General features: G+C 32.6%; 4 protein-coding genes and 1 long non-coding RNA gene across 7 annotated transcripts; all 5 read right to left on the minus strand.

Annotated features, from left to right (window-relative positions):
* Positions 1-1,712: 1,712 nt before the first annotated feature.
* Positions 1,713-3,106, minus strand: LOC142527714 (ethylene-responsive transcription factor 4-like). Its single transcript, XM_075632610.1, has one exon. The coding sequence runs from the start codon at positions 2,734-2,736 to the stop codon at positions 2,074-2,076; it is 663 nt and encodes a 220-aa protein (XP_075488725.1). The 5' UTR covers positions 2,737-3,106; the 3' UTR covers positions 1,713-2,073.
* Positions 3,107-5,785: 2,679 nt separating this feature from the next.
* LOC142527252 (uncharacterized) lies at positions 5,786-7,009 on the minus strand. The gene is made up of 2 exons (XR_012815429.1): positions 6,678-7,009; positions 5,786-5,970 (listed from the first exon to the last, which is right to left on the minus strand). It is a non-coding gene; the product is annotated as an uncharacterized LOC142527252 (long non-coding RNA).
* A 2,184-nt stretch (positions 7,010-9,193) lies between these two features.
* Positions 9,194-11,918, minus strand: LOC142527808 (protein NUCLEAR FUSION DEFECTIVE 6, mitochondrial-like). 3 transcript variants are annotated; one of them, XM_075632753.1, is made up of 3 exons: positions 11,654-11,915; positions 11,429-11,553; positions 9,194-9,572 (listed from the first exon to the last, which is right to left on the minus strand). In XM_075632753.1, the coding sequence occupies exons 1-3, from the start codon at positions 11,809-11,811 to the stop codon at positions 9,565-9,567; spliced, it is 291 nt and encodes a 96-aa protein (XP_075488868.1). In that variant the 5' UTR covers positions 11,812-11,915; the 3' UTR covers positions 9,194-9,564. The 3 variants fall into 3 exon arrangements, with proteins under 3 accessions (XP_075488868.1, XP_075488866.1, XP_075488867.1); XM_075632751.1 differs by lacking the exon at positions 9,194-9,572 and adding an exon at positions 9,722-10,054; XM_075632752.1 differs by lacking the exon at positions 9,194-9,572 and adding an exon at positions 10,065-10,856 and having other exon boundaries at positions 11,654-11,918.
* A 1,538-nt stretch (positions 11,919-13,456) lies between these two features.
* LOC142527298 (uncharacterized) lies at positions 13,457-14,505 on the minus strand. Its single transcript, XM_075632064.1, has 3 exons — positions 14,337-14,505; positions 13,991-14,170; positions 13,457-13,903 (listed from the first exon to the last, which is right to left on the minus strand). Exons 1-3 carry the CDS (start codon positions 14,349-14,351, stop codon positions 13,697-13,699), a joined length of 402 nt encoding a protein of 133 aa, XP_075488179.1. The 5' UTR covers positions 14,352-14,505; the 3' UTR covers positions 13,457-13,696.
* Positions 14,506-24,007: 9,502 nt separating this feature from the next.
* Positions 24,008-25,104, minus strand: LOC142527851 (uncharacterized). The gene has a single exon (XM_075632828.1). The coding sequence runs from the start codon at positions 25,035-25,037 to the stop codon at positions 24,204-24,206; it is 834 nt and encodes a 277-aa protein (XP_075488943.1). The 5' UTR covers positions 25,038-25,104; the 3' UTR covers positions 24,008-24,203.
* Positions 25,105-26,604: the final 1,500 nt, after the last annotated feature.

Consider the following 26,604-nt stretch of genomic DNA (forward strand, 5'->3'; position numbering starts at 1 on the left):
TCATCCTTAAAATACTCTAGCAATAATTATTACCACATTAATGTCCCAGTCCAAATTAAATTAAATTAAATTAAATTTGAATTTTAAAAACAGGTCTAGAGTTATTTATGTCCCAGGATATACCTTTTCATATATTTAATAATTGTATAAACATATGAATTATTAAGCTTTGATGAAACTTTCTTTTTGGTGGCAGTGATGCATAATTCCAACAATGCCATTGCCGCTTAATTTATTGAACTAATGCATATAATCTATACTGTATTGTTAGATTTGAGATCTTCGGAATAATTATTTTAGAGGACGTCAAAATATTTAATTCAGTAATTTATTTTATTATCTTACTAAAAACCTTCTCAAGTCACTTCATATTTTATATAAAAAAATCTAAACAAAATTTCGTTTTAAATCGAACAAATTTTCTAAATTTAAAATAATTTCGTGTTAATTATTTAATATTATTTGATCGAATTAAAAAAAATAATACATACATACGTACAACATGTGTATCTTTAATTAATGTATCATTATTGTCGTAGTTTGCATATTTGTTTTGTCACCGTCTTTATGAATTATCCATTATTGGATAATATATTTTATTATATTCAAAAAATGAATATAATATTATCGTAATTAAGATAAAATAAACTAACTGCAAATCAAAATTATACATATATATATATATATATATAAGTTAGTGTTGAGGTTTTGTCTATCAAAATGGGCCATAAATAAAGCCTACCGTCTGTAGGTAATACAGGGGTCTCTAATTTCTCGTCCACATGCCTCTGTAAATCAAATTATATACAATGCATACTTAATATGAATATATACATATTATTCCATCCGAGTATTTGATACTTATATGATTAATAAAACAAGATAAAAGATTAAAAATGTAACTCTAACTGCGTAACTTGTAAATATATTATAAGATAAAATAGCATAATTCAAATATTTAAAGATATTATCTCAATTTCAAAAATAACCATCTGCAACAAAATATTATCTACAATATTGACTAATGTTTTTTTTGGTTAAACTGATAAAATTTACTTACACTAACGCTAGCGTCGAATGTCAATTAGATGAAAAGATATCGTGGAACGACCTCATTTAAATGCTTCTTGACATTAAAGGACCTATGGGTCAATAGAAAGGTACTAAATAAATTGAATTATTGTTTCCCCAAAAATAAACCCTAAAATCAATCAACATTTATAAATTCCAATAGGATATATAGATATGCCTTGAACCTAAGATTATCAAGGAATAAACATCGAGATGAAAATTGGTAAACAAGGATAAGATAAAACTCTTGTAATTACATATATTTTATGTTTAATTTAATATTGAAGAAATTTGGCGTGAAGGTGAAGCTGTCACCTCAAAAGGCACCGATTTTCCCCGCACCTACCTCATTATTATTATTATTATTATTATTATTATTATTAGTTAATAATATTATTAATTATATGCGGGTTCGGTAATAATTTTGATGTAGCGGATGATGATGGCGTGGTTTCTCTCTATGGCCCCACTGGCAGCCGGCTTAATTGTTGTCTATGTTAAATCCGACAACTCACCTTGCTAAACATCACAATTTTCCAATAATCTTTTCAGCTGAACAAAATGGAACTAAATTTAAGCGCAAGATGCCCCAATTTTCCGGATTAATATATGTGGAAGAAGAAAATTAGGCAGACAATAAACAAGTTTAAGTTTTCTCATAGACAATATTATATACTCGGTGAGAGCGGATAAAGGGTGGGCAGCTGATCCATCCACTTAGTTATTATTACCAACCCTACCATGTAGGAGATGTCCGTACGGATGTGGCCCACTATTGCCGACCAATTTCGCCCACGCTTCTTGGCTACTTCGCCGGCCAACTTGACTACATTCAGACTACATTTTTTTCACATCTAACGGCGTCGTTACATCGACAGGTTACAGACTTAAAAATTTCACGGTTAAGTACTACTCTATATAAATTTTTACTGGTTTTATTTTATTTTTCTCGGAAAAATATTGTATAAAGGAATTAATTCGAACAAAATCTCGCCGCGGGGATCAAACGCTTTCCGGTGGAGGGAGGTTGAGGTCGAGATTCAAGCCTCTTCCGTGTTGCGACTGGTCAGCGACTGCTGACGAGGAATCGGAGACGCCCTGGGCCCCGTCGGCGTGGAAGAAATCCACAGGGACCTGTCGGAATTGGTTCATGAGCTCGGCGATTTCTTGACGTGACTCGGGACCCAGGTGCAGCATCGTGGTATGCTCCGGTTTGTAGCTGACGAATGTGGCGGAGGTGACCGGCGTAAGCAACTTGAGGTTATTCTGAAAGGGGAATCTCATGGGTCGCCGGCCAAGAGTGAGGTCCAGAGGAAAACGATCCACCTTCAGCAACGACGGCGCATGGACATCCTCCCGGCTAGAAGATTCCAAGGTGCTGCTCTGGCTTGGGCTCCGATTGTTGACTTTCTTGACAATGGAATCGGGGGAAGGAAAGTTGGTCTTGGCCTTGTGTCCTCGAAATTTGCGAGCGGCCTCATCGTAAGCTCTGGCCGCCTCCTCCGCCGTATCGAATGTCCCCAACCACACGCGGATCTTCTTCCCCGGATCCCTTATCTCCGCTGCATACCTTCCCCACGGCCTCTTCCTAACCCCGCGAAAATGTGTTTCATCGTCACCGCGCCTAGCCCCCAGCGGCGCCGCGGCTCTAGCCCTCGGAGCCATCACATTCAGAATAAATCAAGAGCTTATTGATTAAATTATTGATTTTGGTAGAGCTAAAAGTACGGGTGAATGAATGGCTATGGATTGAATATATAGAGAGGATTGCAGTCAAAGTCGAGCCGCCCGGCGTAGGAGTTGGGACCCGCATGGTTACGTGGCAGACGAGATTTGTTGGCGGTGCATACGTGTGGATTGTGGAAAGAGTTGTCTGTGTTATGTAAATGACCGCTGTAGTAAGTTGCATGCCTAATTGTCCTCACTCCCTATTTTCTATTTTTTTTTTCTTTTATTTATTTTTATGGATTATTATTAATTTTTAAGAAACTCACTCACGAGCAAGTGATTTCAGTCGGGCTCTCGCAGGACATTATTTTACATTTTCTTTAGTTTCAACACCGCTTGATGGAATAATCAAATATTTTTTGTCAGCATTTGCAAAATCTATATATAGATTTGATTCGGACGTTAATATTTGAAATTATATTAATTTTGAGCAAATTTTAAATCTATTATAATTATTATTATAGTTTAAGGAGGTCAATTTAAATCTATCCAATATATGAATATATTGGTTCTCTTTCTCTTGTGAAATAATCTCACGAATCTTTATTTGTGAGACGAGTCAACCTTATCGATATTCACAATAAAAAGTAATATTATTAGCATAAAAAATAATATTTTTTCATGTATGACCTAAACAAGATATCCGTCTCACAAAATACGACATATGAGACTGTCTCACACAAGTTTTTGCCCAATATAATCAATAAAATATATTTTAAATATATGAATTTGAAACACATAACTTCGAATCATTTCATCTAAACACAATATAAACGATTTAATAAATGAAATTAATTGATATATCCCATATGATCATTTCATTAACAGCACACTGACTACTTTTAATTGATCTTTGTCGAACAATCACGACTTATTAAAGCATGCATATCTGCATGATTCTCGCGTGTTTAAATTCTCTTTGTTAGAACAAACAGAACTATTTTCAGATAGACGAATTTAGTGACTTTTACCCTCAGAATCGAGAGGCAGACCTTTTTGCATATAAATCTATACTTTGCTATTTATTTTATATTTATTATAATAGTTGAATATTTTAGTTATAGCAGCATTATTTATTTCAATTGATCCGATGAAAGAAATAATATAAAAATGGTGCCAAGAGGCAACTATAATGCATTAACTTCATGTATCAAGCGGTTAGCTTGCGTTTGGTTATTTCAAACTTTTAAGTATCATTTCTATTTTTGAAATACTAAATGTTTTTTACAAATAGTTATAAATTTCTAACGAATAATGTATATATTTTCCAAAGCAAAATAAAATGTATATCAGCCCATAATTTATTTATTGAAAATAGTGTTCAGATCAAATTAAAGTCAATTCAAAGCAAGTATATCAAATTAAAATGAATATTGTTTTATTTTTAAAAAGTCAAATATAATAATTTTGTATATCAAAAATTAAAAATTAATATTTATCATGAATATATGATTGATATTGATTTTATTTTGAAGAAACAAAAAATTATGTAATACTAAATAATATCATTTGTATAATTGTACTAATTAAATTATATATTTCACTAAAATTTCATAATTAAAATTTATATACAATATTCTTGTATATCAACAACTAAAATTTAATATTTAATTTAAATATTCATTATAAATAACTTTTAACTAACATTAATGCAAAATGATACTTATTGACAAAATAATTTTGAACTCAAAAATATAACAAAAAGAATACGATACAAATACATTTAGAAATTGTGAACGGCGATGCTGCCATGTTGGCAGTGTCCCGTCAGTGACAGCTACTGTAACCAATCAACAAATTTATTTTTAAAATTAATTTAATTTTTGTTTTAAAGATTAATAATAACAAGAACCCATAAAAACCAGACAAGTGTGGGAAACTTCTATCATAGCAGCAGCCCCCGGCCGCCCATGGATTTTCATTAAAGGGATTATGAACGTCATACCACGCTCCCCCCTCAGCGCGTGAGCTTTTATTTGCACGTGTAGTAATTAAATTTGATGGTGTGCTGTTAGTATCTAGCCTAGGCCTCTAGTTAAGAACAAGTATTCTTTCCATTAAAAGTGGTGATGGTATCCATTAGCCTCGAGCGTTTCTTGCTGAGTAAAGAACTAAATATCATTTGCTTCAGTAGCAGAATCTTGTCGAGCAGAAACCTCCTAAATTTTGCATATGGATCTATGAAAAACTTGCACATGGAATATAATATGCTTGGCTCCGTCCTTGTACAGGCTATATATCTTATCGGGCAAATGCAGTGAGACCACCTGTTTCCTTTTTTGGTGTTATGGATATTAGAAAGCCACAATTACAAGTTGCGGCTTTCAAAGGGTGCCACAATTACCAGTTCCGTCTAAACGATATGTTCTCTTGCAAAGGGTAAGCAGTTGTCTCTCCAAGCTCATCCTTTTCATGAACAATTCTAAGGGAGGAGTATGCTGGTCTAGGTTCTTGGAGCCAAAAAAAGGTCTAGGTTGTTGTTTATACTTTAAACTAGTATGACGTCGGTCTAGGTTGTTGGTCCAAAAAAGTTACTATTTCAAGGATCGAGCTCTCAATGCAGCATATGCTGAAATCCATATATCAGAACGCGAATTGACCCACCTATTCCTCCGAAATACCGGTCTTCGATAATTTTAGGGAACCGGGTATCAAACGAACTCGATTGGAGTAGTTTATCAGAGCCAGAGCCAGAGCCAGAGCCAGAGCTCCGCATCATGTCATATTTGGCACTGCATACAAAGAAATGGTAAGGGGACCAGGAGATCCGCCTGGATATTGGGTCGTCGATCGAGTACTCATCAGTGGAACAAAACTTTTTGAGTGCAGGGTGGGAAATATGTATATGATAATTTGAATTAAAGTCAAATATCCATCCCTTTTTTAAAGTCTAATTCAGTTATCAAAAAAATCATACTTTCAATGAGTGCGTTGATGAAGCATGTAAAGATGTACGACTCTCGAAATGCTGCACATTGACAATGTCACAATGGCTTTTCTAGTAATACCCAAACATACAATAGACGATTTCTTACAATTATCAAATGTAATTAACGTAAGAATTTTCAAAAATATATTTGCACAAACAGTTGCTGTTGTTTCTCAGCAAAGCTTTTGTCTTCTTTTTCCATATCACACCCCCCACTTTACCAAGCGGCAAACCCCAAGAAACTGTCAACAAAAGCATGTAAAATATATTACAAGAAACGATTGCATGCATCAGATTTTATTGTTTCCAACTTCACAAACAGTGAAGAGTATTGTTAACTGTTTTCCAAGAATTATAAATTATGTAATGAACCGACATGGGGATAACGATAAAATGCTTCGCTACTTTTTTAGTACTATATGGTGATATGAGATATATCTATCATATATACTTTTTAAAAAGTTGTAGCAGTTGATACCTAGCCAATAATTGAATATCAAACCATTCTCTAATTATGGAAATTAATTAACTTCAAGGTCGGCTGAGAAAAATTAATTTGAGCATAAAATAATTTGAATTAGGAACTATAGGGTACATATAAATCTGCAAGTGGAGCAATTAAATGAAGACAGCGAGCCATCAACCACTTTAGTTCCTATGTACTGTTGAAATGCTCCAGAGTAAGCAAAGTCATTTAGATAATTCTTTACGCATTAGAAACTTTTAAAACAAATAATTTCAACTTAATATAAATACAAAATCGAGCCAATTCACCTCAATCCCCATTTACATTCGATCGTATATTATATGTAAATGCTATTTAACAACTATTTGTTTAAAAGGATAAACTATGACCCAGTCAGCTTGACCATTTCAAGAAAGTTGGTTTCGACATTTATTAACTAAAAAATAATTTTGGGCCACGAAATGAAAGGCGCAGAGGGGAAACCTGAGAGCACGGATGGCAAAATGGGAAGAAAGGGCGGCGTGGAAGAAGAAGTTGACCCCGTGAAGGAACACGACGACTCCGGTACACCCCAGCAGGAATAATTCCAGCATCTGATCAACGGAGATTAATGTCTGATTAAGGAATTTGAGATTCTCTTCTTCCTCCTTATAAAAAAAAATTATGAAACGTTATATTTTATAATGATACGACGCTTCGACCAACTTGTGATTTGTGATGGGTGCTTGGTCATATAGTGGGGAATTAATAAGGTGGATAACAGTTGTTAATAATAATTAGGATTAATTGAAGAAGATTACACCTCTCTTGTAATAATTAAAAAAGGGTATATGCCATCGGACCAAGAGCGATTATATATAAGAGTTTTCTCGCATTGAATTAAATATATATATTTTTAAGTTTTAAGCTAAAAATGATCAGATAAATTATTGGCGGTATGACGTTGAATTCTCGTCTCTTGGAAAAGGAATTTCATCTTACAGCTTGGGAAAAACGAGGCTCGTTGGCCCCAAAGTCGTTAGTTGACATTTGTTGTTTATTTATTCAAAGGATTATTATAAATTCATAAGATTATCTCCAACTCATATTCTCCATTTTTCAGCATCTATCTTCTATAGTATAGATCAATTTCAAAAACACTCTTCAACTCATATCCTCTAAATGTTACCAAATACTTCATTTTTTAGTTATTTCATTTCAAACAAACACAGTCAGACTATCTCCCAACACAAAATCATCAACACCCGATTCTCCAAGACTAATTTGGGTTTGCTATAAACTTGGATGAGAATAATTCATCATGGAGTTCTCGACGTGCAATTGGCATAAAAAAGGCCAAAGCCATAAGAAAAGTTAATGAATAACACGTGAAGGACCTTTCCATTATGGTCAAATGTAGTGAGAAAATGATAGCTGTGAAGGAAAATGCTGAGATCCATCGACATAAGCTCATTGATGTTGATAAACAAAATAATGCGATAATGGCTAAAATACTAAAGATGAACCCCATGTGCGTTGATGAATCTGTTTGTGCATACTTGGTCAAAGAGCAACAAAAAATTTGACAGAAAAGAATAGTGAAAGGGGATGACTCGGACGAGATTTCTACACCGTTTTCCAAAAAAATGCATGTTTATCAATTTAAATTAAATCGATAATAACTGTTGTAATTAATTGTGTTACGTATTTTTTAAGTCTAGACCTTGTTTATTATTTTCATTGTGTGTTTAATATAAATAATAAAATTACAACTAATTAACGAAAATAATAAAACAATTCAAATAAATTAAAAAGAGATAAAAAAAATTAACACTAAAATTAATTATAAAATTCAAAATAAAAAATATGAAATGGACCAAAAAAATAAATAAAAAATACAAAATGACCCTTGTACAATTTTTGATGATGACATTTTGGTAACGTATATCATTCTCTGTTTTGTACGCTAAATGTACAGTGATCTTCCATGGGTTGGAAGAGTTTCCCTTCTCTATAATAGTGGAGGGTTAGAGATTCCCTAACAACATTTTTGTTTATATATTTTATTTCAGAACGGCTACCGAGAAAGGATAAAATCTTTAATTGATTTTCCTAGGAAGAATTATATGCATCATCATTTAATAAAACATAAGATAATTGTATGAATAAATGGTCCAATAAATCTTTTAAAAAGCCAAACATGTGTAAATTATAGTTACACTATCCACACCCTGAGGATGATTGACCAAGAGTAGAATTTAGAAAATCACCTAATCTTAGCTCATCCAAACGATATCGCCTGATAAAAAAACACAGAATATTTAACAGTGAACAATGCATGCTTGGTACTAACTCGTATAGTACATTCACAATTAACTATTATTTCTCTGATTATGTAGGCATATCGGTTAACGATACACTTTGATTTGCTTGCAGTTAATTTAACGAAGGCAGCTAGGCAAGTATCTAATGCCTCGCAGTGCAAAGATTGATGTGTTGATGGGGTCCACGAGGGTTACGGCGGATAAGTGGGGTAATGTCCAAGGTGACTCATCCTGGAGAAGATGGAGTCAAAGAGGAATTGCTTTAAGACAACGTCACTAGTCGAGTATCGTGCGGAACTCATGTGGGCTTCATTCCGTCCACTATCACCGTCCATTCGCCTTGAATTTTCTTGATGAAAGTGACGAAGGAAGGAAATATATCATTTTCCTGAACGTTTTGTGTTGGAAGAAACTTTGGTGTTCTAGACCCATGCTTACTCTATCGTCTCATACACATTTATGTACTGCACAGATTACACGATATTGCCAATGAACCTAGTCAGCACAAAAAAAACTTGCTTTTTTAGCATTAAATTTTTAGTTTAAGAAACCAACTTGTTGGGCCAGAAAAGTAAAGGCCGTATGTTATACCATTTCGAATTTGACAATAACGTGAACTCGTTTTAACTTCACATGGCAATCAAGACTTCAACTCAGCTCCCCGAAAATCAAACGTGAATGAAATCGATACATCAATTATATGACAGTTCATGCTATTTAATCAAATGTTCGAGTGAAAAGCCAAATTTTACAAACAAAACAGGCTTCAGGATTATGCGAGAGCTATATATGCCCAGAGACATCCACGGAATTATCATGCACCGCATCTCAACATAATCTAACAATCATCCATCTACAATTAAGGAAAAATGGAAAAGTACTTGCAAAGAATAGTCCAAGTGAATGATTAATCAAGCCACACACAGCTGAAAGACGAGCATAAAGAAAATGAAAACTATGATTCTAAAGGGTAAGTTTGACAGTCTTATATAATGTAAAATACATATTTCAGCTAAAAGGGGGCAATTTCGAAAATCTTCAAGTGAAAGTCAGCCAATGAGCAGTAATCACAACCCTAAACAGAAAAAAAAACCCAAGTCAAAAGATCATGAAGAATATACAGAGCAATGCCAGTATTTACTCTTGTAAATTCCATAATATAAGACCCCTCTGCAGGGAAAGCCTCAAAGAAAATATATGAACAAAAATCCAAAATCATACAGATAATATACAAAGGATTGCCTGCTTTCTTCATTAAATAAATTATTAGCAATGTGGTGCAACCAGAGTCTACCACATCCATTGTCTGATAATGCTTCTAAACATCTCGTCATTCAAAATGAACAAGTTACAAATTAAATAATCATTTTCATTGAAAAAGAAGTAAACAAGCCCTGTGTGTCTTAACATTATAACTGTCTGGAAAGAAAATAACACAAGAAATCAATATTTTCTAGTATCAAGCCCATTACTGGCTCTAATTATGAAGCATTCTTCAACTGCGCGTTAATAACACTTTGCTCTCATCCAACAGTCATCATAAATCATCTTTGCAATCTGATAAATAACATGCATCAGAATGATCTATAAACGATTTAATTAGCAATAATCATATCTGAGCAGATAAAGTAGAAATTTTACGAGAATGATTTTAATAGATGAGATCCAGTCATGTGAGAAATAGTTGATGATTATCATTCATCAACATTCAATAAGAGCCATGAACTCGTAATTAAACAAAATTTTCAGGCTTATGGAGCTTAATATTCCAGCCACTTATCTAGTGGATAATTCAACAGTCTAAAGCATCAGCTTTTTCATGATCAAGCAGTAATATTGATTTGCCTAGAAATTAAGGTATGACATTTGGGAAAAATATACCAAGGCCCAACCTAAGACCCCAAAAGAGCTACTAGAAACAACCAGTGTGACAAAAGATCTTTTTAAGACGGTGAGCAAAACAAGATTCGTGCCGAACGAAACATCCCACTTTTCATGTTACCAAGGTTTCACGTTTAAAGTAAATAAATGCAAGAATAAATTGAAATAAAATCAAGTCTACATGGAGTAGAATGAATTTTTCAGTGAATTAAATTGTTAACATATCAGTACCCTGGCTCATGGAAACAACCTACTCACTAACAAGGTTAAGGCTAATCACATCTAAAATTATCAGACCTTGCAGTTTATGGATTCTTACACAGTTGATATGGTCCATTTAGTTTCAACTAAGTTACTAACAATTTTTCAGACAGAGGGTTTACCACCTAAATTACAAACATATTCATTATCTTCAGCAGTTAAAGAAACAGAGTCACTTTGCCTCTTTTTCATGACCTTCATCTAGTTCTTTCTTGGCCTACAACAAAAAAATAAACCTCTTTTATTTTGAAAACTCGCTATACTGAATATTATAAGGAAAATATTCAAAAATCAGAGCTTTGGTAGACAGACAAGCATCGTAACTTATACTTGAATGCCAATATTCTTGAAACAAAAAATGATTGTTGGAAAATTTTCAGAAAGTATGATTCTGAGAACTGCTACAAAAGCCCAGTAATGTGCAGTCTTCTTAAACTTAATCTCATATCTAATCTAAAACATCAAACTACAGACAATCAACCAATTTTTCTTCCTCCTGAACTACACCTACTCACTTCTGAAGTCTCCGTATTCATTAACACCATTATCTAGCCCAAAATATTATAAAAATAAAATGAAGGCTACTGCTACTCATATAAAAAAATCTCAAATTGCTCATATATCAAAAAAGCATCTCATAACACCTTTATCGCACAATTACTACTCATTGAAAAACACAAACATGCATCAAACCGCCATCTAAGCTTTCTCATATGATAAATATTGACACGCGTTAATATAAAAAGGATGAAGAGTTTGCATACAAACAATTTACTAGAAACTACATACCTTCAAGAGTCCAGGCGAGACTTCGAGGAGAAACGGAGAGCATAGAAGTGAGCACGGCAGAGGCCGTTGCAGTGTGATACGGTAACATCGACACTACGCTGACGCAGCTCAACTCCACAGGCGATCTAGTTCGAACAGGTATTGAACATCAACTTATAGTAACAGTATCGCTAAACTCAACCATGAGAGATAATTGTAAAAATAAATTAACTTCGAGTGAGCAACCTGAAAATGCGAGCAAAGAGCGGTTTTTGAGATGACGATGATACGCGAAATTGAGAAGCAGCAGGTGTAGGTTTGACTGCAGCTGAGCTTCTGGAGGCGGCGACTCGGACGGATGTGGCGGCGGAGCGCATGAATGACCTAGCGGCTACAGTGGCCATGGTGGGATGAGCAAGCAACAAAGGCAGGGCTTTACTAGGATTTTGGGGTTTCGGTCCAAAGGCACAGTAGCTTCAATCACCTCTTCCTGTTCTTTAATTAAATTGACCTAGCGATTTATGCCGATTATTATTATTATTATTATTATTATTATTATTATTATTATTATTAGTTTATAATTAAATAAATTGTTTAAAATTTTTATCAAGTAAAAAGAATATATTAGCTTTGAATAAAGATTAATGGGTGAGTGTTATCTAAAACTTATTTATTGCCACGTGCAATCTATTCTTATTTTCAATTCCCTTTATAAATTACTTCATATTTCTCACACAAAATTATCTCAAACCGATTATTTAAATTACCATTTTAATAACAATTCAATTTTGTAAAATGTCGAAAAATAAACAATAACAAAATAATAATATCACTCATGAAAATTCTTTATTAATTTTTGTAAAGGATTGAAATTGTACCAAGATAATTTACATTTATATAATAAAAATTCTTATTGTATGTATTTCAGAATAATAATTAAAATCACCAGAGACATAACATTACAGTTTAAAATTAATTTCAATAAAAAAGGTTGTCTTGGAGAGACACATAAGGTTACAATTATACACTATGCATTTCACAATAATTAGTTACTTTAGTAATCAAGTTTATTGAATATTACTGATAAACATACATTCAAATTATTTTTTGTCTCATGGCTTCTACTTCTTTTTTTTTATTATTCAACACAACATATATAAAAAGAATATTTTTTCTTAAAATTCACTGTATGTCGTAAATTATAAACAAAAGAATACTAAAACATTTCTATATATAATAAAGTGTTAGAAATCGATTTTTTAATCAAATTTTTTGTCAACATTACTATAAAAATAATATTCAAAAAATTTTTGAGAGCCACTATAGTAGGCATTTTATAATAGGAAAAGAAATTAGCAGAAATGAAGTATAAATTACACTCCGTTAAATAATTTCTCACGGCACAGATATGAAAGAGCGTGAAGGCATCGGTAGAGAGGCAGTAACCAACCCCAACGGCCCCAAAGTAAAATACGGAAGCAACTCGAGCAGAGGATGCATTTGAAGAACCCGCCATTCACTCATTCAGGGAATGCTGGCAGAGACGAAAGAAAGGGTCCCACCCAAGTGCAACCACATTAGTAGGAAATGAAATGAAAGCAGAAATGGATCTGTGTCACTTTATCATTGTCTGTATGATTGTCTTCAAAAATCAATCAACCAAACAAAGAAGCAATCAAGAAATAAAGTTGAGGTATCAAAGTCTATCCTATCTTCTTTCGTTTCGACCCTGATGTATGAGACGAGGAATCCCTTATAGCTAGATTCATCAGTAGCTTAGAAACTGGGAATTGGATGAGAATAGACCTCGTCCATTCCATTACGGCATTCTCTTCTTGATCACAGGATATTGATAGAAAAACAGTCCCGCCAAAAGAAAGACGAAGGGGGAATAATTTTGGATAACCCGGACCGAGTCAAGGAAACAGGTGGGTTAGTAGGATTACGAGGGTAAAATTGACAAATAATTTATCACGGCACGGATATGAAACCGGCCCACTCCTCCACTCTATGCAAATGTGTTGATGTGAATTAGGAGTTACTCATTCTCCTCCTGTTCTAACGTTATTAAATCATACGAGTCAATCTTTCATTTGAATTTTATATTTTGTGGAGATCAAAACACTGAAATTTTCCTTGCTTTAACCTGCAATGCAGTTAAACCGAGGCATAGCCATGAAAATACAATGACGTTTCAATCCATTCAAGAATGTGACATGCCTCAACAGAGAAACAAAAATGGGGGAAAGCTTCTATTAAAGAAAGACAAGTTACTGTGCAGTGAAATATCTAATGCCGACCACTTCGAGTCATTCTACCAATAACGCAATGTAGCAAAGGAACACAAATCCCACGAGAATTTTCATGGCTTTTGGATACCCCTTCGAAAGGAGCTGGCGATCTTTCGTCAACTACCAGCTTTTCTTTATTTGCTGCCTTAATTCCTATTAGCCTGCCCAGAGAAACACTTCGGTCCCAAAAGAAAGATGCTGTGGACTAAAAGTACAATATGAATATATCAAAACTAAAACCAAGCAACTGTCTCACCACAAGTAAGTGATCAAAATCATGTATCTAGTTTACCTCAGTGTCAAGATTAGAGGATGAAAATGATGATAAACTGAAGGAACGGGGGATATTGCCAGAAGTGTGAGTTTGTGGAAGCGCCACCGCCTGCTGAGCGGAGAGCTCCACCGCTCTAATTCTATAACTCATGTTTCCAAGCCCAAGCGGCCACCCGTTAGATACCATCAGATCAGTTCCCTATCAAATCAAACACACCAAAGAAACTTATCAAATTTAACTTCACTTCTGCAAGCCTAGCTGTAATTTTATTTCACCAAGAAATTGCAAAAAATAAAAATAAAAATTTATGTCTACATTAGTTGAGGAAGGATTAATACAGTAAGACGACGAGAGATGACTTTACCTCAAGGAGTACCATTGTGTCAGAAAGGGTCTCTTTGAACTTTGGGTAAAAGATCAATTACTATGTTATCAATCTGTGAGATATTATAGCTTCATCAGAAAATTGGCATCGAAAAATACTTCGGAAAATGAATTAATGAGTCGTGCGAGAAGTCTCTTTTTATTCTTAAATTCTCGATCGTTGATTGAACACTCAAATAGAATAGATTTTTTTGGCCCCACGGGAGAGGATTGGTAATGCTACCGTATGAATACTTACGTGCTACACTAAGTTTAACATTATTCTGCATTTTATGAGTTCTACTAATTAACCAAGAGAATTATTTTAAATTAAAATATTTTTTTTTACCAATTCATTTAATTAGTTTAAGAACTCTACCTTTAAATTTGGATCTCTATTGATATACGAGATTATATTTAACCAAAAACGATTCTAATCAAAACCTTCACTTTTGAAATGTGGGTGAAAACTTGTGTGAGACCGTCTCACAAGAAACCTACTCAAATGACGTGAGATATATAAAAATATATTTTACCACATATCACATGTACATCTCAATTACGCTTTGGAAACAACAGTACTAGATTTTCTGCACCGGCACTCCGAAGTTTCCCCAATTTGCGTGCTCATTAAAATATCCCACATGATGCAAATTAATACACAACTTTTTTTTAAAGCACTTTAGTTATTTATTTTCGTCAAATCCCATCTAAGGAGTTCGAGGAAAAAGGGTGGGGGTCCGAGGGGTTGCGAGGTCTGTCGATCAGTGTCCCAACTAAAAAAAAAAAACAATTACGTATGGTCTACAGTCATAGTGGTTGTTGAGCTAAATGGCCGGTCGATTCATACTTAACCACGATTAAATATTTGGTTACATTGTTTCAATGGGTAGATATACGGATTAACCTAACTGATATCTCAAGAGTCTTGACCTTGTAGTACTCTCATCTGATATTTTTATCTACGGTTCACTATAAAAAATATCTTGAATTTGATCGAGTAATTATTAAGTATTTGTTGTTATATTCTAGCATATTGTATTTTATTTGGGAAAAAAATTGGTTCACTTGCTTGTCTAACTTTTTATTTTGGTAAACTAGTTTTAAGTTTTCAATAATTTTAATAAAATTGTTGATATGACATCAGAAAATCGGCAATTTTCGATATCACATCAACATTTTTCAAGATCATATAAGCTTTTTTGGTGGTACTACGTGGCCATTTTCTGGTGACACATCAGCACTCCAACGAAATAAAATCGAAAGTAAAAAAGAACTAAAATTAGAGCACCAAAATCAAAATTTTAAAACTTATTTAACCAAAATACAAAATAAGAAAAATTGGTAGATCAAGAAAGTTATTTGCCCGTTTTGATTTCATTAGATGCTTATATAGACCCATCACATCCATAAATTATTCTATAATATATAATTTAACATGTAAGGCCCAAATTCCCTCACTCGAACCACATGCAATAATTTATAAATATAGTATAGTTGTTAAAAAAATATAGTGTCTTCTAAATGAGATCATCTTATTTTTGTTAATTTCCAAATAAAAACTTTGTTTAAAGACCAAATATCTAATATCATTAATTGAATCTTACAAAGGGAAAATTCGCATATCAAATCCCTACCAATTTAGGTCTTGAAGTGTCTTTTTTCTTTACAATATCATCCACATATTCTATATTTTCACTTCATCATTTGGATTATTACTTAAAAACAAAGTATTCAGCACAACTACTAGATCGACCTAAGGGTAATGTCAAAAACTGTCGTTAAAATTAGCGCGGAGTTTTTTCTAAGCCGTTGCTAATTATGTACATTGCTCACGGTTATGTACATTAGTTAACACATCCTAAAATAATATTTTAAATCCCTTTATTTTCCAAATAATCGACAATATCCAAGATTTCATATCTCTAAACGGGTGATTCTATGTTAAATCACGAATGTTTCTCTCCCTATTCTAATATCATTAGATCATGTGGGTCTCCCACAATATTATAAAAGTCGGCATATATGTTGATCCAAAGACCGATACTTGACCACATTTCCCTTAATTTTCTAATACTGTATACAACTATATGTTGAATGTTTCATATTAAAATTACATTAACCAAAATATAGTTTTACTAATGTATTCAAACTCGTGAGCTATGTATGTTCAAAATATTTATTCATAATCAAATTATGGCTTCGAAAAGTCTATAATCGACGTAAATGTATGCATGCAAGGTTTAAAAGATTTAAAAACATAGCGCACTTACTATTTAATAATTGAAACCATGATATAGGTATACGAACCATATGTAACAAAACGTTAATTTGGTATGAATTTTAGAACAATCCAAACGGATCATTATATTGTAATTAAATACTAGAATCTAAATTAAGAGTATCTAAAAGATATAAATTTGAAAACATCATAATTGAAATGATTTTCAACAACATGGTATTGGATTATCATGCTTAAAATTTAGAAGGAATTTTTAAAATGATTTTCTACAAATATTTAATCAAATATGACTTTTATATACCTTAAATTCCAAATATATAATTCAGACCATTTTTATGTTCACACGGAACATATTAAATTGAACTAATAATATGATATGGGCTACAACATATTTTATTAGGTAATTGTTTTATTGCACTTGTGTTTTATTTCTTGCTTTTGTTTTTATATTCAATTTTATTTGTTATTTATTTATTTTATATTAATAATATAACGTTTAATATGAATTAATATTAATAGTTGTTGTTGTTGTTGTTGTTATCTTATCCATAAATACAAATTTATAGCTCAAAATCACAATATAAATACCGAAAGCATCCTTATTTATTATTACTCACACTGTCGTTTTCATTATTAATATTGTTATCTTATTTAATATTATTCCCTCTATTCTTCAGATTATATATTTAATTTTTATTATTCCTTTTATAATTAATTATATTATTAATATCAAGTCATTTCTTACGGTTTAGTATTATAATTATTATCATTATTTAATTATCAATATAATTTTTACATCTTATCATTAATATAATTATTTTGATTAGTTCTCATTATTGATCGTTAAACAAATAATTAATGTATAATTAAATAAATTTATAAGTTCAATTATTTTGGAAATTGGTTCTTATTTATCTAAGTTATAATATTTTATTGAGACGAGGGAAATGAATAAAGGAGGGTATTTTGGGATTTTTAAACTATAAAAGGTTATATTTTATAAACTTTAATGACAAGGCTATTTTTAAAAAGATACTATTCATATAGGCTAGAATAATTAAATTCTCTAAACTTTAAGATATGATTTCAAATAAACATGAAAAAACTTCACAGTTAAATTTCGAAAAGTTTCCCAATTACAGTTTTAAATTTAGAGTAGGTCTCTCGTAAGACGGTTTCACGAATCTTTATCTGTGAAACGGGCCAACCTACCGATATTCACAATAAAAAGTAATATTTTTTCATGGATGACCTAAATAAGATATCTGTCTCACAAAATACGACCCGTGAGACCGTCTCACATAAATTTTTATCTTAAATTTAATCTAGAATGCTTATTCCATCCAATCCAATTTTATTAAATATTTTACAGCTAAATTCTTATTAAATCTGAAGCTAGAATAAGTGCATCTACAAAACAGTAATTTGGTGTAGTCCATTGTCCTCCGATGAGGACTCCGCTATTTTGCTAAATTAGCGCAGCCTCCTTCCTCTGCGTCAATTTTTTTTTTCTTGTTTTTTATTATAAATTTGCTTTTTTTATTTTTTAATTACAAATAGTTATATTAAAAACTATAAATATTATTTAAATTTACTAATAATATAATATTGATTATATAATATAAACATTATTCATAATTTAAAAAAATAAATAAAATATAATATTAATATATGTAAAATAAAAAAATTTCGAGAATATTCTTTTTTTGGTGTAAGATTTGAATTAAATGAGTCGGAGATAGATGTTGTATTTGGTGCAGAAATCGCACTATTTTAATGTAATATTTACACCAAAATAGATTTTGTGGTTGGAGATTACCTAAGCACGATAAACCAAAAGAGAACTAGGATTAACTTACATTTACTAATAGATGTTAGATCGATATAGGAGACTTATCTTCTGAACTCGATCAATGATGATTTTCTTCTTCTAGTTCTTCTTGAATTGCACTTGAAGGGTTTGATGATGAGGGTTTTAACATATAATTATTATGGAAAAGGAGCGCAAAAAATTAAGGATTCCAAACTAACTTAAACACTGATGATATTTATTTAAAAATTATCTCTATTAATTATATGATAATACCAACCATGTTAGGTGTAATATTTTATTTTCCAAACTAAATATTATCCAAGGTAAAATAAATATTATTTAACTTAATATATCAAACAAATATGAGACGGGTCAATCTCACCGATATTCACAATAAAAATAAATATTATTTAACTCACGAATCTTTATCTATGAGACGGGTCAATCTTACCGATATTTACAATAAAAATTAATACTCTTAGCATAAAAAGTAATACTTTCTCATGGATGAACCAAATAAGATATTCGTCTCACAAAATACAACCCTTGAAACCGTCTCACACAAGTTTTTACCAACAAATATATATTTTTAAAAATGCTTACCGAATATTTGGGGTGTCACACTAATTTAACCATAGTTCATATGACGTACGTCACTATCATACATACTATTAAGTCTCTTGTGAGACGGTCTCAAAGATCTTAAGAAATATTTTTAACACGAAGAGTAATACATTTTCATGTGTGGCTCAAATAAGATATTCGTCTCACAAAATTGATTCGTGAGATCGTCTACAAAAATTTGTGTGCATACATAAATAATTGGAACATATCTCGGATTAGTTACAAGAGTATGACATCACTACAAGAAAATTCAGAATCAACAACACACATACGACAACGGTTTTAACTAAAACCGTTGTCGTAGATAATTTTTTAAGCAAAAGACAACGGTTTTATAAAAGACAACGGTTTTTAGGGTCAATAACAACGGTTCTGTAAAACCGTTGTCTTTGAACATTTATGACAACGGTTTCATGAACCGTTGTCTATTAGCGTGTTTTTTTGGACAATCGAAAACCGTTGTCGGTTAGTGTGTGAAGATAACGTTATTTAGCGACGGTTTTCCTACAACCGTCGCTAATGTTAGCGATGGTTTTACCTATATCGTCGCTTATATCAAATTAGCGAAAGTTATATTGAAACCGTCGCTAAAATTAGCAAGAATATCATGTAAAACCGTCGCTAATTTGATATTAGCGACGGTTTAAAATTAACCGTCGCTAAACTTAGCGACGGTTAAATTAAACCTTTGCTAAAATTTGCAACGGTTCTAAATTAACCGTCGCAAATTCAAAAATTAATCCCGCCTAAACTTCCCTCCATTTTCTTCCATTCACTTCAAATTAGCGACATTTACATTTGAACTGTCGCTAAAGTTAGAACCAGTGTCATGTACAACCGTCGCTAATTTGATATTAGCGACGCTTTTAGGAAAACTGTCGCTAAATTTAGCGACAGTTTAGATTAAACCGTTGCTAACATTGGCGACGGTAGTAAGCCAACCGTCGCAAATTCAAAAATTCGATCCCGCCTAAACTTTTCTCCATTTTCTTCCACCTCTCTCTATAAATACCTTCAAATTCGCTTCATTTTATTCTATTCACTTCACAACACTTAAAATTTTCTCACTTACAAGATTTTACAACTTCACAACACTTAAAATTTTTATCTCTTACACGATTTTACCACTTCACAACACTTAAAATTTTTATCTCTCGATTTTTTTACCATTCAAAACAATTAAAATTTTTATCTCTTACACGATTTTATCACTTCACGACAATTAAATTTTTTTATCTCTTACACGATTGTACCAATTCAAAACACAGATTTATTAAATTGTTAATTTTTTTTTTTATTTTACCTAAACAATTAGCGACGGAATGTATAAACTGTCGCTAATTAGAGACGGCTTTGCACATAAAAACCGTCGCTACATTTAGCGACTGTTAATACGAAACCGTTGCTAAATTTAGCGACGACTTAAAGAACAGTCGCTAGAAACCGTCGCAAATATTTTTTGCGACGATTTTCAAATTATAGCTACGACAACGGTTTTTCATTTGCGACGGTTAACAACCGTCGCAAATTGTAACTACGACAACGGTGAAAAACTGTTGTCTTTGAGCGGACCATTTAACAACACTGGCTTTAGCAACATTTTTAAAATGGCTACGACAACAGTTAAAAATCGTTGTCGTATAGCATTTTTCTTGTAGTGCATATTCTAGATAGGATAATAAAGAGAAGTGTGTGACCATTTTTCAATCAGTAAATATATATATTCGACAAGTCATAAGCTGAACTTAAGTATTAAATACTGATGTATTTATTCGGTGTGGCTTTATGTGAAGACCCCAAGCGCCATTTCATTCTTCACCATCCCAGTATAAATGTATTGGTCGAATTGTACTGCTTGCCTCCTTCATTTATAGATTCAACTGCCCTCTTGTTTTCTAAAGTCACTTGTTGATAAAAGAGGACGTTTGGTTGACGAGATTAAATAAAGATAAATGAATAGTCAAACATTTAGCCAACATTATTAAATTTTAAGATATTAAATTTTTAAGATATTTTAATAATCATTCTGACCGATTTAAGATCCATTTTCTTTGATAATTATTTGATTATTAATATGACAAAACAAGTGAGATAAGCTATCAGTCTATCACAACTCGTCAAATTACGTATTTATGTCCTTTACTTATCCTAGTAAAGAAGGTGGACGATCGTCTCTCGTTCTACAAGTATCTCTCGCTCTCGTCTTGAAGATCTACAAATAATTCGAGGTGTAAGAAATTAACGAAAATTTCATCCTGTGCATTGCAGCCGATTTGGAGGAAGATCTACGGGTATGATGACTTTTTTTAAAGAAAAAAATACTAATAATAAGAACAACTTTGTTGATAATTAGTTTTTTTTTTATTTATTTAGTAGACTAAGAAACTAGTATATACACGGTGAAGTACTGGGTATATTGTATTGGTTTAAACTTGGGTATTTCCCATGAAATCCGAGTCCATCTAATTCAAAGCTCAAGCAGCCAATATTCAAATTCTTAACGTTAGCCATTAGCCTGAGTCTGCGCAGCAAAAAAAAAAAAACAAGAGTGGGACTCATGTGAGACCGTCTCATGGATTCTAATCTATGGGACGGGTCAACTCTACCGATATTAACAATAAAAGTAATGCTCTTAGCATAAAAAGTAATATTTTTTCATGGATGACCCAAATAAAGATCCGTCTAACAAAATACGACCCGTGAGACAGTCTCACACAAGTTTTTGCCGAAAAACAATTGCTCCGATATTATCAGATAAGATTTATTTATTTAAATAATATCCTTAGCAAGCAAAAAAAGTGTATCGCTTTTTACTAGATACATATCTATGAATTCATTATAATATTCAATCACTTGTTAGGAAATGGGGAAAACCTCCCGTAATATATGATCAAAAAAAAAAAAACCAAACTTCAAATACTTAATGGACAAAAATCCAAAATGAGACAAGTTAGACAAGGACCAAAATAAATTATTTTTTCTAATTTACATAGAATAAATATTATGAGTGAGCAACTTTTCCTGTACGATTGAAGAGTGTAAAAAAACGAAACTAGAAGAGATAAAAGTAATGAACGATCGAATTAGGACGACGTGGATTGAATATGTAGAATGCATCCATAGAACAAGTCGATCGGACACATGCCATGTACATATACTCCTTTCTCTCGCCAACTCAACTGAAAGTGAAGATACATCCTTTAGGATTCATTCAGTTTCCTTAATTCTAAAAGTAAATCTACATAGGATTCCCTATATATGTCCTGTTCGATCGCCATAGCCTTCGTGTACACAAGTAAACTAGATCATGTGGTTGCTATAATGTGCTTCATGCAGGCCGGGCCTCACGGAGAAGATGTTTATGCCAAACCAAACCAACTAACAAGTTGTTGGCTTATGGTGAGGATTTCTTGAGAGAGTACTAAAATGGTCATATAATACCAACTATAATGCAACTCAACATGGGTCAAAAAAAATTAACTGAACAAATTAAAGTGAGATGGCTCGATCCATTTATAATTACAAAATGAAATCGATCATTACTCGTTAGGGTGTGTTGTTTCCACACCCATCTGTCACCTTTTTTTTTTTACCACATACCAACATCATTAGTACCTTGCATCAATCTTTTAGACCATTGATCGAACTAGTGTATTTTAAAATAAAGGTTCAGTAAGTCGGCTCGGAACATTGTTATATTATATAAAATAATAAATAATATATTTAAATTCTAAATCATATATATGTGTCCTGCTTAATTACATATGAACGATGTCCGGCTTACGTCAACGTTCGGTGAAAAAATAATTAAAATTAAAAAAATGTAAGTTATTGTACTAAATCCATGAATGGTAAGAAATTATATATATAAATAAAACATTAATATAGTTAATATGTCGTGACAAAATTTTGTTGGTTTCTTGCTACTTAAATTGCAGAATATTTATGTTTTCTTCGGCTTCGAGTCTTCATGAATTATTCTTATAAAATGGGGACTAATTGGGAATATTTGCAAATACTAACTAAATAGGGGTGATATAGTTAAAAACTGGTGGCAAATGAAATCTTATAATATGAGTTAGCTCACAAGTCACAGTAATTAAAGAAATGCTGGAAAGCTGAAGCAAAAGGATCGACGCGAAGAAAGTCAAAAGACATGGAAACTTGACGCTTTAAGAATACAACAAAAGCAAAGATTGGTCACGCAGTCCCCTCATCTGCGGGTGAAAATTGTCCTAATGACGCGTCTAATTATTTTTCATTTATTTGATCACTCAATTTATAATAACTTTCGTCGCCATATATATTTTTTATGAAAACAACAAGGGAAAGTACATGCATACAAATTAATATGGGTTATCACTTGTTATTATTATTATTATTTAATTAATAATTAATGTCACCACTACTCTTGTGCTGCACCTGGTCCCGCGGGATAATTGGTCCCTTTTAAGTATAAAATTTACATAACATGCTACAAAATCATTCGGACAAAAACTGTAAAAACCCTTTATCGTCCCATATTTAGACATCAGCCGCGCAATATAACTGAGCCACCCGCCATTTAATTAACAATACATATTTTCCCACTATTTGGTAGGCCAGCTAAGCTGGCTTTACAAAAGCCGTGTTCACGGACCATAATAATTAATAATTAAAAGCAAACATAATTTTAAATAAAGCATTTGACTATAATTGTTTGAGATTTCAACCCAATATTGGGAACTTATATAGTTAAAAATTCTTTATTATGATGACGAAAAATTAGGTGGAGCACTTTAAGTTGCACGGTATACTAAAATTTTAAATAAAATTAATATATTAATGAATTTTTTTTAAAAAAAACACCTAGTAAGTCACCGATCGAGCATCATTCATATCCTTCTCATTCATAATTATGAATACTTTTAAATTAATCCAGTTATTCTATGGGAGATTACATAAAATTAAACATAAATTTCTTCACACATTAGCTAGAAAAAAACAAAAGATAAAAAAAGAAACATGTCAGGTCTTTAATTTCAATGCCAAACATGAAATCCACCAAATAAGCTAAATAAAACTGTAATTTTGATTTCTTACTGATTAACCATATACTATGGTATTTGAAAAACCCTGAAAACAATAAATGATAACGTGGACAAATTTTAAATTAGATCCCCACACTCGTGTAGTTGCTCGTTCGAATTTCAAGGCAGGCCGTTGTCTTCTTCGTCTTGGAAATCATCTTGGTTTCGGTATTCTCCAATGGAGTTTTCACCATTAAACTCATATGCATTTTCACTGTTGTCACTGTACTCATTCCTTGCTCGAACACCACCGAACCTAGTGTACGGATGGTTACTGCTGTATTTCTCAGAATTAACATCATAAAAATACTTCCCACTTTCAAGGGATCTTGTATCACTCATTCCTTTCGGCTGATATCTGTTAGTTTCGCCGCCGTTAACATTGTTGAAATACTTCTCACTGGCTGCTGCCACACCCATGAGCCTGCTGTCGATCGTCCCTTGAGGGTCGCTGTTGAAACTGCTGCCACCGCCGTGGTAATTATCGAAGTTTTTTCTGTTGTTAGATTTGGTGGCGGGGTAGCTTCTGTATTCTGATTCTTCCTCTTCTTGCTGGGCGTCAGGGTAGTTATTGCTGTTTTCGTTATTCGTCATGGAAGGGGAGTCGCTTATATCTTCTGGTTCGGTGACATAGGCTACAGGATTGTAGTTCTTGGGGCGGTACTTGTTGAGGGGTTGTTTAGATTGTATGTCGTCTGGAACGGTGGTGGCGGCGGAGGATGGAGGGAGGTTGCTGGATTCTTGGCCGTAGCCATTGTCATTTTCAGGGAGAAAATTGGTTTCTTGCTGTTGTTGATTGTTCAGAGGCTGTTCTTCTTGTGGAAAGACATTGTTATTGGCAGTTGCAGGGAGTTTGTTGAAGAATTGGCTGTCTCGTGCATGAGTGATATGAAGTGAGGATAAGAGGGTGAGGAGGAGGAAGGGAAGCAAATGTTTGGCTGAAGAGGAAGCCATTAAAAAGACAGAGACAGAGATATAAGAAGCCGCGAGAGTACTCTCTTGCTTCTTCCTATCTTTATATAGAGAGGGTTTCCGAGATGAAAGTGGGAATTATAAAATAAATATTCATTTTAAAGACAAATTACATGCGATTTTAAGATATATTAAAATACATTTCCGTTTATGCATAAAAAAATATTCATTAGTGCATGCATAGTTTGCAAGTTTATTTCAATTATTTATAATTTTTAAAGCTTTTAGTATGTTAAACTTACTAAATTTTATTCTTAATCAGAAATTACGATATTAAGACGGTTGGATAAAATAAATTTATATTATATTACTTTTTTAAGATCATAGTAACTGTTTTAAAATCATTATAAAATCTTTCCATAAAATATTTTACAAACACTCACAGAAATAACTTCTAGTCTCTAAAAACACCATATAAGATATTTTAATTTATACCAAAAAAGGACAAATAGCCGTTATGTGTCATGTATTCTTTGTTAGAGTGTGTGTGTGTGTGTGTGTGTGTGTGTGTGTGTATAGCAAGCATAAGCTATGAATAGCACAAGTAAAACCCAAAAAGAGATGGGGGATATTAAAAAATTTTAAAATAAAATAAAAAGGGAGGAAATGTGGAAGGACTTTCTGCTTAATTATGCGTGGATGGAGGAGTGGGTGGGACATGAATAACATAGCACTGAGTGCACAAGGCATGTCCCCTCCAAATATTCTTCAATAATATTAAAAGCCACACCAAACTTTTTACACTTGTCATTATCTAGGTTTTCTTTGGTAAGCTGACTTTCTAGAATTAATACGTCGAAAAAATTAAATAATTGGAAATATAACCCATTTTTTTGGGGCATGTTAATGTATAAAACTATAAGGTATATATATACTTTGGAACTCAAAATTCACTCTCAAATTTGAGGTTTTTACGCTCATTCATCTACAGAAGTGAACATATAATTAATAATTATAAGGGAAAGATTTAGATATTCGCCCCCGAGTGGCCAAGTGATCAGTGTCAAATTGTTATTAACTTATGAATTAATTCATTAGGATGGTAATACAAGGTTTGAGGTCGCTTCAATCACGGATATAATATATATGATTCACCAATATTAAATGGTTAGAATAAAATAATTTCCTTGAAATCAATAATTATTTTGGTATTTCAGCGAAGTAGTGCATCAAGGTGGTTAGGTTCTGGTCAAATTAAGCTGCACTTTGTGTTCTTTCTCGAGCTTCGTGAAAATCTTGCGCGACTAACGGCATTAATTTACGTTGTTTTACGTCTATATTTTATCTTATCGGGGACCTCTTAGAGTTTCCACCTCTTCCTATATACAAAACTACTTCTGCTGCAAGAGCACGGTATAATAGTTCATGATTAATTTTATATCTGATATTATCTTTCACGTATTATTCACTTAGTTAAGAAACTTTGTTTGACTGCAACTGCGGTTTGTTGATCCTTGTCTTATAAACGTAGATGTAGTAAAAACACATCGTTACTGCTGGTAACTGAGAAAGTGCTGCAAATTGCAACCTTATCCCCACGCTTGACCAC

Source organism: Primulina tabacum, chromosome 15 (genome assembly GCF_025594145.1).
Source record: "Primulina tabacum isolate GXHZ01 chromosome 15, ASM2559414v2, whole genome shotgun sequence".
Lineage (NCBI taxonomy): Eukaryota > Viridiplantae > Streptophyta > Magnoliopsida > Lamiales > Gesneriaceae > Primulina > Primulina tabacum.

Coding starts and splice junctions, on each gene's coding strand:
- LOC142527714 (XM_075632610.1), bottom strand. CDS start 2,736: ATGGCTCCGAGGGCTAGAGCCGCGGCGCCGCTGGGGGCTAGGCGCGGT.
- LOC142527808 (XM_075632751.1), bottom strand. CDS start 11,811: ATGGCCACTGTAGCCGCTAGGTCATTCATGCGCTCCGCCGCCACATCC. Junction 11,554..11,653: donor CTCTTTGCTCGCATTTTCAG/GTTGCTCACTCG, acceptor TGTTCGAACTAG/ATCGCCTGTGGAGTTGAGCT. Junction 10,055..11,428: donor TCTCGCCTGGACTCTTGAAG/GTATGTAGTTTC, acceptor GTTATTTATCAG/ATTGCAAAGATGATTTATGA.
- LOC142527298 (XM_075632064.1), bottom strand. Junction 13,904..13,990: donor CCTCTAATCTTGACACTGAG/GTAAACTAGATA, acceptor TTGTACTTTTAG/TCCACAGCATCTTTCTTTTG.
- LOC142527851 (XM_075632828.1), bottom strand. CDS start 25,037: ATGGCTTCCTCTTCAGCCAAACATTTGCTTCCCTTCCTCCTCCTCACC.